The sequence below is a fragment of the Talpa occidentalis genome, unplaced genomic scaffold (assembly GCF_014898055.3).
Source record: "Talpa occidentalis isolate TD23 unplaced genomic scaffold, MPIMG_talOcc4v2.1 talOcc4.7, whole genome shotgun sequence".
NCBI lineage: Eukaryota > Metazoa > Chordata > Mammalia > Eulipotyphla > Talpidae > Talpa > Talpa occidentalis.
In genome coordinates, this window is record NW_023605083.1 from 105,120,850 (window position 1) to 105,132,947 (window position 12,098).

The 12,098-nt window shown below is 45.5% G+C and overlaps 1 protein-coding gene across 1 annotated transcript in view; it reads right to left on the reverse strand.

The window, feature by feature from the left end:
* Window positions 1–12,098, reverse strand: part of ROR2 (receptor tyrosine kinase like orphan receptor 2) — a 164,247-nt gene that overhangs the window by 32,177 nt on the left and 119,972 nt on the right. The window contains exon 2 of the mRNA XM_037493252.2: window positions 1,432–1,509. Within this exon, the coding sequence (XP_037349149.2) occupies window positions 1,432–1,509 (78 nt within the window). The remainder of the gene's footprint in view (window positions 1–1,431; window positions 1,510–12,098) is intronic.

The following is a 12,098-nucleotide window of genomic DNA, read 5'->3' on the forward strand; positions in this document are numbered from 1 at the left end:
CAACACTCAATCCCAAAAGACCTGGCCTGTGGCCCAGAGATGGACACGTTCCTGAGGGGGGCAGGGCAGCTAACATGTGCATGGAACTAAGGAATTCTCATGGGCCACTGGGCTCTGACTCGGCTTTAGAAAATGAAGCAAAGCAGAAATGAAGTAGCTACTCTGCTACCCCAGTGTCATGCACTGAATTATGCACCCCTGCCATGTTAACCCCCTACCATGTTAGGTCATCTTGTAGTCCTAACCCCAGTGTGATGGAACTAGAGAGTGGGGTCTTTGGGAGGGGGTTAGAGTTAGATGAGGTCGTTAGGATGGGCCCCCTGACGAGATGTGTGCCCTTATAAGAAGAGGAGAGGGGTGGGCTAGAATGGGCTCCCTCTCTTCACCTTGCGAGCACACTGGAAGGCAGCCAACAGCAAGCCAGGAAGAGAGTCCTCACCAACAACCAACCATATCAGCACCTTAATCTTGAACTTCCAGTCAATTCAACAGAAATAACTTCCTGTTGCTATTTGTCTGTAGGGTTTTGTTTTGGCAGCATGAGCCAACACAGGCAATAATCTAAGGCAATAATGTAAGGAGCCAAAGCAGGAAAAGACCCTGCTTCCTCCCCGAGTAACTGAGCTGCATGGAACGAAACGTGATCCCTCACCTCTGCTATTTCAGGTGCCGCCAAAGTATGAGAGTGAGCATAGCCCTGACAGGGAACCTGTGGGAAACGCCCAGCAACAAGACAAAGAACCAAAATTGCAGCTCCTGGTGGCAGCACTCACACCGTGAGTGCCCATTCACCCTGGACAAATTGACCCCAGAAGACGCCTGCTTGTCACAGGACACTTAGTCACCAAGACAGGAGTCTAGCTCCTAAGGCTCTGCTCAGGCCCACAAAGCAGCCCAGGGCCCCTTCCTCCCCTTCTCTGCCTACCTTTTCTAGTCACCTCCCATCTGACCTTTCGAATGGCTCCAACCAGCCTTCTGCACCCTCGCAGGTGCATAAAGAGACACAGCTATGAAGGCAGGCGCACCTCCATGCCACCACCAGCCCTGGTCACAGGGCTCCAGGCATCAATTCTGCCAGCCAGCTGTGAGCCTCTTTACATGGTCTCTGAACTCACTTTCAAAAACTTACATTCAGGGGCCTCCCTGGTGGCACAAAGGGTTAAGCACAGCACTGTGAAGCTATCCGCAGCCTCTGCAGCCGAGTTCGATCCCCGGCCTGCCAGGGAGAAACCCACATGGCGCAGCAGACCTCTCCTATCTTGCCCGCTGCTCCCCTCAGCAGTGTGTTTCAGTCTGCCTGTTGTGTTCCCCACTCTGTGTCTAGTGAATCCTCTCATCCCCTGTACCTCTGGCCTGTATCCCAGTTCTTGTGTGCATAAATAAATAAATCTTTAAAAAAAACTTGCATTCAAAGAGCACTTCACAGTTTACCTTTCAGAGTTGGCACAGGGCTGTCTTGTCCATCCAGTTGTCCCAAAGCGTCATTCAAATCAGAACCCTCCACCTCCCCTAGGAAAAGAACACAGTACACACATTAAATGAGAATTAGCTTCAGGAGGTTTCACTTAATTTGCATTCATGCAAAAAAGATAATGCTCCAGCAAATGGTTCACTGTTGATGGAAAACCTTGAGGGATGCAGTGTTATGGTAACTTCTAAAGGGCTTTTGTGGCATCAGATTTGAAGCAATAGTAAAAGTGATTCTTAAATTTATCCCAAGAACAGCAAAATACAAATGCTTTGCAATACAGAAGATGAAACAAATGTGTAAGTGAAGGAGCCCTGAGCTACATCAGGGAGGGAGAGAGAAATGAGGACTGTGCTTCGCAAAATAAAACACATCTGTAGCCAGCATCAGCATGTTGCCCTTCAGAAATGGACCCTGGTAATTTTGAATAAATTCAGAATTGGAGAATTTCTTAAGTGACTTATCCCCTCCTCCATACCCCCCAATTCCCGGACACTCTGGCAGTCATCCATGGAACAAATACAGACAGAAGCAGCAAATTTTTTAATAATAGCAACTCCACCCCCCCAGAGTGGGAGTCGGCCCCTTCAAATTCATCACACACAAAGAACAGATCTGGTCTACTGGGCCTGAACACTCAAGTGAGAGCACAGCACCAAGGAGGCACCCCAGACTCTAAATCCCAGGCGAAGGAAGGGCAGGTGTGGCTAACACCCTAGAAAATCACCGGGCTCCCACACCCCCTTCTCCATATCCCTGACCAGTCTCTTCCCATTTGCTTTTGCTTTCACACTCTCACCAACCCCCCCCAAACCACCCCCCCACCCAGCCTTGGCTGGGCCCCGGGTGGGGAATGGGTTAGGAATGGTGCAGTGACGGATGTGACAATAATACATCTCCTGCTGGACCTGGGTTTGCGGTATCACAGCCAGTCAGAAAGAGACATATATGCAATGGAATATGCACAGCTTGGAAAGGAAGGCGATCCAACCCCTGCTGCCCCTGGGGGAATTCTGAGGACACTGTGCTCAGTGACACAGCCAGACACCAGACGCCGACCACTGCCCCCAGGAACATGCAACCTGGAATAGTCAGATTCAGAGAGACTCGGAGTAGACTGGTGGGTCCCAAGGGCTGGGGAGGAGGAAGTGTGCAGTTAGTGTTTCATGGGGACAGAGCTCATACGAGGAAGAGGAAGAAGCTCCAAAGGTGGATGGTGGTGATGGTGCTGTGAATGAGCTTAGCGCCACTGAGCTGTGCACTTGAAACTGGTTCAGATGGGGCCACTTTCCTCCTGAGACTGCCCCCCGTGTCTATGCAGGTGCCTTTTTCTTTTTCCTTTTCCTAATTAACCTGTCCTTTTAAAATGTTTTTAAAAAAACTAGTTAAGATGGTAAGTTTTATGTCATATGTATTTACACAATTTTTTAAAAATATTTATTTATTTAATGATGCAAGCACTGGGTACAGTCAGAAGCGCCGGAGGGTGAGAGAATTCACCAGAACCAGAGCGGGGAGCAGAGCAGGCAGAAGGACCGAGGTACACTGCTGAGGGGAGCAGCGGGCGGCAGGAGAGGTCTGGGCGCCATGCGGGACCCTCCTCCGGTGGCTGAGGAGCAGCCGGGGATCGAACCGGCGCTGCAGAGGCTGCGGACAGCTTCGCAACCCAGCGCTCAATCGCTGCGCCACCGGGGAGGCCCTGTATTTACACAATTTTTAAAAGGCCTCTCAAAGACATAATTCAGTGTTGGGTCACCCCATTTGGACTTTCAGATACCACTTAAGATGCTTGGAAAAGCTGAGTCCTAAAAGTGAAGCATAGGGATTTTTTTAGGTGGAATCACAAAGATTCTTCATATTGCTGAGCTGATATAAACACTGGCCAGCTCTCACTTAAGGGCCTGGTGTCTCTCAGTCAAGCCTCTCTATATGGCTGGTTCCTAAATCACAAGACCTGCCTGCACACCCTTAGAATTCACCACTGGCTCCCAAACGGCCAGGGTGAAGACCCGATCAGAAAGGCCCCAACCCTATTCACTCCTAGTGCAGGGACATTCCTTCTTCCTGCCACTTGTAGTCCAAAATACCCACCCATCCAAGGCCAGGCTCCCAAGACATCTTTCAGAAAACGATCCCAAACAGCCATTCAGAAGTAGTATCTTTGTTCTTTAAAATCACTCCCCAAACTGCCCACCTCTCTCCCGGCATATCATTCTCTCCTGAGTTAACAGTTGCATATTTTAATCTTCCCACAGGGGATGTAAAGAGCTGGAGAACCTCAGTGCTGTATGGTGGGGAGAGCTGACACTCCCAGCATTAAAACCTAGACAGAATCCTGGGCTGCTGCAGAAGGGAGACGAGCACATGCTATGGAAGCAGTTGAAGGGTTTTTGCTAAAGAATGAAACTTCAGTTTAGGGTTTGAAATTTTACATTGGCATGTTACACACAGCATCACTCAGCACTGTTTAAATGTAGAGAGACCACAGGAAATCAAACACACTTGTACTGTATACACACATCTGAAAGAAGCGTAAAAATTATTAACTGCTTAGCAATTGACAAATGGTGTGAAACAGTCAAATAAATATACACACTGAAGAAAAATAAGCACCATTAGTCCAATTCCACTGTGGAAAAGTTTCCCCGCTCTTTCAAGGCAGCGTGCAGTTTAGAAATGTGTTTTCTGAGGCGTGGACAGGCACACTCCTTGTAGAAGAGCCACGTTGATTCCAATGCTTCTACTGACTCATTAACAGATGTCACCTCCCACAGACGTGCAGAGTCGCTGGTACGTGAGAAATGCCAAGGTTCTCTTTGAATATGGTCAGTACATTTGCTGCAAGTTAATTGTTTCTTGTAGCTCATGCACTGTCCTAGGTAACATTTACTTCGGGTATGCACACAAGACCATTATTTACATATCTGGGGAAATGGATAATGGTAAATAGTCCAGGGTTTGGATGTAACAGGGTCCAAGTTTGGGGCCTGTATGGAACGGGGTCCAAGGGCCCTATGTGTTTGCACTACAAGTGAAGCACACGAATAAATGCAGGTTGTTCACTCGCTGCAGTCCTTAGAAAGGATGCCTCAAGGGTGAACGAGCTAGGCCTTCTTAGGCCTTCTTTTGCTTCCAGAGGAATTAGGGTACCATTATATTCTGAAATTTAGAAGTATTCTCCTAGATAAAACTGAGGCACAGAATGGTGGTCCTCCCTTATGACACTGCATGTCTTAAAATGTACAAGCAAGGACTCCCTGGTGGCACAAAGGGTTAAGCACTGCACTATGAAGCAATCCACAGCCTCTGCAGCATGAGTTTGATCCCTGGCCAGCCAGGGAGCAACCCACATGGTGCAGCAGACCTCTCCTGACTCACCCGCTGCTCCCCTCAGCAGTGTACTTCAGTCAGTCTGCCTGTTCTGTTCCCCACTCTGGTGAATCCTCTCACCCCCCACCCCACATCTCTGGCCTGTACCCCAGCTCTTGCATGCATAAATAAATAAATCTTTTAAAAAATAAAAATTAAAAAAGTATAAGCAAAATGCAAGGGGTACATATGTGAACCTGGAAAGAGGGCAAGTGAGAAACCATCTTTCAGCAAATCCCAATGGGGTTTCTCCCAACTCTAAAGGGGGTTAGTAACCAACCTAAAGAAAAAAAAAATAAAACACACACAAAACAACAACCACAAAAAATTGCCATATATACATCAAAATGTTACTATTTGTTACTTAGACTTACAGGTAACTTAAATTTCTTTTATTTTGCTTTTAAACATCTCTACAATGAACAAGCACTGAGTTTTTGATAGGCATAATTCACATGCCATAAAATTCACCAGTTTAAAGGGTACAATCTAGTGGTTTTTAATATACTCACAAGATTGTGCAACCATCTTCACTACATAATTCCAGAATATTTCATCACCCCCCAAAGAAACCTTGTTCCCATTAGCAGCCCCCCTCTCCCCCTCCCCTAGGCCCTGGCAACCACGAATCTGCTTTCTGTTTCTGGATTTCTCCATTTTGGACATGTTATATAAGTGGAGTCTTATAATGTGTGGTCTTTTGAACAAACATCAATTTTATGATTAGATTTTTAAATTTCATGCCCCATAGTAGCAAAAAGGAAAAACAAAGTTTGGACCGAAGCCAGATGCATGGGGTGATTAACAATGGAGCCGGTCAGACCCTACCCAGCCACGTAGGGGCAGCTTTACTCCCCACGTGGAACAGGATGTAGAGACAAACTCAAGAAGCAGAGGTGACCAGAAGCTGGACAGGCAGAACTAGAGCACCATCTGATCCAAAGATGTGACAGAGTCAGGGTTCAAAGGCTCACAGGCAATGAGACCCTACACATCCATATTCTTGCTGCAGAAAAGCAGACCCTGAAATGTGCAGTATTTTTTAAAAGATTTATTTATTTATTTATACAAAAACTGGGATACAGGCCAGTGGTGCGCGGGATGAGAGGATCACCCGAGACTGAGTGGGGCAGAACCGGTGGATTGACTGAAATACACTGCTGAGGGGAGCAGCAGGCGAGACAGGAGAGGTCTGCTGTGCATGTGGGTCACCTCCCTGGCCTGGGATCGAACTCTCATTGCAGTGGCTGCAGATAGCTTCATAGTGCTGCGACTTAACCCCTTGCGCCACCGGGGAAGCCCCCTGAAATTTTCAGTATTAAGGAAGCATTTCAATATTGCCACTTTAGAGGCCACCATAAAGGCTCTTGCTCCCCAAGTAGCAAATTCTTCTGCGGGTCACTGGCGCTGGCGGACCACTGTCCACTTCTTAATCCCTTGACCTGCCTCACCAGTTACTGCCAGTCCCACATGATGTGATGGATCCTGGGTAGTGTGTGCCCAGTAACATCTGTGTGTCATCCAGAGGCCTACTTGGGTTTCCCTGGCCCTGGTACCATCACTGCCAGGGGCTGGCAAGCCAGCTAAAGGTGAGCCCAGGTCCTTGAAAGCTTATAGGATATAAGGTAAGACCTAAAGAGAAGAGAGACTTTGTCCTAACTACTTGGGACTTGACTATTTCCTTCTGAAAATGAGGACACTACGTGGAGCGAATTGCATGTCCTCACATGGCAGAACTCTGAAAGGCAAGCTACTGTGCCATGTGTCCACTAGACAAATACTAACGTTCTTACCATGGGACATGGTGACTCTGTAAAACTGTAAAAGCATTCACAGCACAGTGCCGAGCTACTGGAAAACTCAAGCCTTTGGTGGCATCAGTTGGGTAGTGTGATTTATTAGTTCCTTAGGTGTTTTTGATGCTTAAAGAAAGGAGAATATTTAACATGAAACAAAATTTTAAGTTTAGCTGGTTGCAGTGCAGTGATAAATCAAATATACAGTTTGATTCAGGTCAAAATTACAGTCTAAAGACTAGAGCAAAGACTTAGTGTAGTAATCTGGATGGGACTTTGAAAGACAAAAAGGAATTAGGTAAAGTCTAAGGAAAAATGAACAGTATGGATTTTACTTACAAATAATGTTAATATTGGCATATTCGTTGTGACAAATGACTCATATTAATGTAAGAAGTTAACACTAGGGTAAATGGGTGTAAGATATATAGGAACTCAACTATCATCACAACTCTTCTATAGATCTAATACCATTCTAAAGTGAAAACTGGGCCTCCCCTGGTGGTGCAGGCAGTTGAGCGCTGTGCTGTGAAGCTGTCTGCAGCCTCTGCAGCCCCAGTTCAATCCCCACTGGCTGGCAAGGGTCCCACATGGAGAAGCAGACCTCTCCTGTCTCGCCTGCTGCTCCCCTTAGCAGTGTATTTCGTCAGTCTGCCTGTTCTGTTCCTCGCTCTCTCTCTGGTGAGTCCTCTCACCCTCCCACGTATCTGACCTGTACCCTGGTTCTTGTGTAAATGAATAAATTTTTAAATAAATAAAGTGAAAACTTTGCAGAGAAACAATTACACATTCCATTGCATTGTTCAGATCCTTAATCAAAGCTCAAAGGGCAAAGAAAAGCTACAGGAGAAAGTCAATCTCCAAACACCTTATGCACTTAATGGTGAAATCATTGGCTAGAGCCCCAAAGCCAGGCAAGAAGGCTGACTTCATGAACAGAATTTGACACTTATTCACTGGATTAATTAAGGATCAATAAATGATTCAATAGCCAGAGAGTACTCAGAAATTAATCACTTCAGAGAATGCTGAGTGCTAAGCTGGATCCTACACTAACTGTGGGGCATGATGATACCAGCTCCCAAACAGGAGCCTAAGGCACATCCTTGGCAGCACTTCAGTATTCTGAATATTGAGGGCAGTGTCACATGAAAGGATGCTTTGCTCATGTCAATACTTGGGTTTTACAGGTAACCTCAACAGGTGGAGATGTACACGCCACCCCATTGTCTTTATGTTCTGAGTAACTGGGAACTGTGCACCATTTTTCTGTAGACCACCTCTCTGTGGGTCACCAAAGTGAAACCTAGATTTATATCCATAAAATAAGAGAAATCTACAATCTATATCCATTAAATCTAGACATCTACACATCTACAATTTGCAAAACAGCAAATGGGTCTGCCCTGATTTCCAGACTCCGGCTCTATATTCAAATACTGGCTCTCTTATTAGCAGCAGAGGCACCATGAGTCCATGGCACTATTCTATTTTTGATTTGTGTCTCTCTTAAAAAAGCTTTGGCGGTCACACTTTTAGTCCATTGGTGCTTATTGGTCTGAATCAGTGCACTTGTGATTAGAGGCAGTTTGGGGCATATATGGACAGGTTCAGAGCACTTTTACTTAGCATTAATGAAGACAAAGCTTTGTCTTCTTGGATTGGTCCTCCTTAGGAAAAGGTACAACTTCCACAAGATGAGGAAGAAGACCAATCAGGACATGGGAAAAACCACAGCCCGGCAGGCAGATTTTTCAAAGACCAGAAGCCTTTAAAAGGGGGCAAGAGTAGATGTGACAAAGAACCATAACATAGAAATGGTCAGACAACACGTCCACTTGCAACTGGAAATGTTTGTCATGCCTTCTGGAACAATCTCTTGGTTCAGCAACACATCAAATGGAAAATATCCCTGATGACAGGAATGTACAGTTGGGAGGAGGGGCGAATTAATAATGGGAAAAGGTGCAGAGCCTAAGGTCCTAGAAAGAGTCCAATAGCCTGGGAACTGGGCCACAGAAAGCATGTCTACTAGTAAAGAGACTCGATAATGTTTCTGGGAATGTGCTTATTAAAATGTTGCACAGTGCTTCTTAATTGCTGGCTAGGAAACCACCCAGCGTTCAAGGGGAGCTGCCAGTACCTAATCACTGGTAGTAGTCTTAACAGTTTGTAATTTTTTATTTTCATCATTCTAACTTTGAGTTGAGTAAACATTGGCCTCTAGGTCTACCTTCCTAGAGGGGCTGGCCAAACTCTGCTTTGGAAATATGAAGTGAAATTCAACAACCTGAAAATGCGTCCCTCACCAGTATAACCTTGGCTTTGATTCCAAACCCCCAAACGAGCTCGCACGCAGGCCCTCCAGTATCGCCTCTTCATAAAGCGCTTTCTACCTTCTGTCACCCACAGCCCCACAGCCCCCAACAAAGGCCCCACTGTCAGGGCCCAGTGAATATTTGGCTGAGCAGGGGAGACCACTCAGGAGGCTGAATTGGGGCCTTTCATCGACCTTCTGTCTTCCCCACCACTACAGCCCCCGGCAAGGCAGAGCAGGAAGGCTGGGGGGTCCCACCCACAACAGCCGTGGCTGGAGAGGTGAGACCCTGCCACCCACTCACACGGCTCACACTTTCACTAACGCGGCCGCTTGTTACTGCAACAAGCCAGAAGAAAAGAGCAAAGAATCGCTGGTGAGCACGCCGAGCTGATTGTTTGCACCTACAGGAGAATCTTTTGAATGTCAGTTATTCCCTTGCGCACAATTGAATCACTTTTTCACTTTGAATTTCTGGGAGGTTTTAAAACAAATGTAAGAGGGGAAATTCTCTTTGAAATAAAACATTAGAAAAGGAATTAAAATGTGTATTGTTCCACGGAAATGATGGAAGTTGCCTTCTATTTGCTTGTAGGTGTGAAAGGCCTCAGCTGTGTAAACTGCAGCCTTGGAACCCAGGGGAACAGGAGCAATCTTGGGTGAAGTAAAAGGAAGCCAGAGGGGATGGTTCTGAAAGTATGGGGTGGACTTCATCAGCCAAGGGTCTCTGTTTTAGGCCAGAGAGGCTTATCCAGTTGGCATGTAGGAAAGCAGCTCACCTCAAGTTCGTGGAAGCAAATGGTGACTGTAAATGTCTGCTATAATCTAAAGTGGTGATATTTAAAAGATAGCTTTATAAAAGTTTATTAGTGATGTCATAAGACAGCACACAGTCTGGGAGGCTTAAACACTAGTCTGGAGGCTGAAGGCTGAGAATAAAGTGTGGGCAGAGCTGCTGTCTCCTGAGGCCTCTCTCCTTGACACATCAGTGGCCACCTTCTCCCTGTGTCCTCCTGTGGTTGGGTCTCTGTGTGTCTGGTTCCCCATGTCCTCTTTTTGTAAGGACACCAGTCAGGTTAGTTTAGGGTCCATCCTGATAACCTCTTTTTACCTTAATTAGTTCTGAAAGACCTTATTTCCAAAGAAGGTCACGTTCTTCACATTCAGAAATGCTGGAGGTTCGTTAGGACACCAACAGATCCATTTTTCAGGGGACGCTGTTCAACCCTAACAGGTAATGTTATTTATCATCAAAACTTACCAATTAATGTTGATTTGAAAGTGATCTTTGCAACTGCATGTTGCAGACTCATAGAAACAGAGAAAATTCCTTGAGGAAGAATAAACAGGGTACCTGGATCGAACATAGTGTTATAGGACAGGGAGAGGGTCAGCCCAAACCCTGCAAACCTGCCTATTCTACATGGGTTCTGCCATCCGCCGCATCAACACAAAACATAGGAGACTTTAATGGGAAGGAACTTTAATTAAACTAGGAAACAATACAGGTAAGGCAAAGAGTCTAGTTTCTAAATGAAGCACCTAAAGTTACCCATCCCCTCGTGGGTAAAAGTCCATCCATATGGGATTGGCCCAGAGCAAGGCCCCAAAGTCTACCACAAGTCTAAAACATCTTCCAGTGGGGACCCACAGAAAAGGGTCACAAACAACTGGACAAGCCCGGAAGGAAAAGAGCAAAATCAACATCAAGATAAAAGCTGCCATTGTCACCTCCCCACGGGTCTCACCCACATCTGTGTCACCTAGTCCACGACCAAAAGACAAGCGCAGTTTCTTCACGTGTCTCTAGGCTCCATGTGCCTCCTCCAGGTCTCCTTGCTCCATCCTGCTTCCTTCCTTAGTCTCTTCTGCAGCTTCTCCTCTTCCTGCTCAGCTCCACCCTTCCTTGGGTGGGGCAGGGAACCTGGAACCTCCCCCTTTCCTGGGGACCACCCTGTTACAATCCCCCCTTTTAATTTTTATTCCACCATATCTATGGTGGCACAGATGTCATGGTGTAATTTTAGGAGACAGTCTTTTTTTTAGGGTCACAATGTGTGTAAGAAAAGTAACAATTAGTCAGCAGCATTGTCCATGAATGTCCAGTATGACAGTTTTATTACTTAAAAATAGTCCATTATACCAGCCAAAAGAAAAAAAAATTGGAGCGTTAGCTAAAACAAGACAGCAAATATATCAAAATCACAGGGAAAAAATGTTAAAATGGTTTAACTTATGCAAAAACGAATTTTCTCAACCTTGATTCCAAACTTTAACAGCATAGCAAAAGTTTGCAAACTAAATCTACTTTTAAACCATTTTTTTTTATTTTTGCATAAAATCACAGGGCAGAAATAACTAACAGCAATTTTTAGCTGGCTTTGTTGAAATACTCCATACAGGATCAGAGCGAACCGGTGGCATCCAGTCGATGTAGGCTTTAGGTATAAAGTTGGTCTCATTAGACTCTACCTGGGCTTTCCTCTTCTCGAGGGTACCAGGGCATTTTCGTTGGCCGGGTTGTCCAGTCCTGCCAATGGAGGCAAGCTTCCTCACCTTCTTTGGAGGTCTCTGGAACCCTACAAACAAGGCAAACAGGTTCTCCTCTTCTTGGTTTAGCTCTTTTTTAACTTTCTGGAAGAACTCCACACAAAGCCACACAATCAAACTCACGTTCAATTTTTGTTAAAACAGACAAAATCCCTATGGAAGTTATGCAAAAACAGACTCTGAGATAAGTAGTAAAAGATTACTACCACTATTTTTATGCCGTGTTGGTATCAAGGGGAGAGAAAATGCAAACACAAGTTAGCTTTGTTGGAAAAAAAATTACAACCTTGCTGCAGATCCTGGTCACCAAAACAAGAAAACTTTGTGGATTTAGAGCAAAATGCAAAAAAATCATCAGTATTATTATGTCAAGGAAAACTTGTAAATGTCAGGTGTATTTCCAGGTCTATTCAGTCCTTTGTAGGAAAGTTTTTTTTTTTTTTTTTTTTAATGGGAAGGAACTTTAATTAAACTAGGAAACAATACAGGTAAGGCAAAGAGTCTAGTTTCTAAATGAAGCACCTAAAGTTACCCATCCCCTCGTGGGTAAAAGTCCATCCATATGGGATTGGCCCAGAGCAAGGCCCCAAAGTCTACC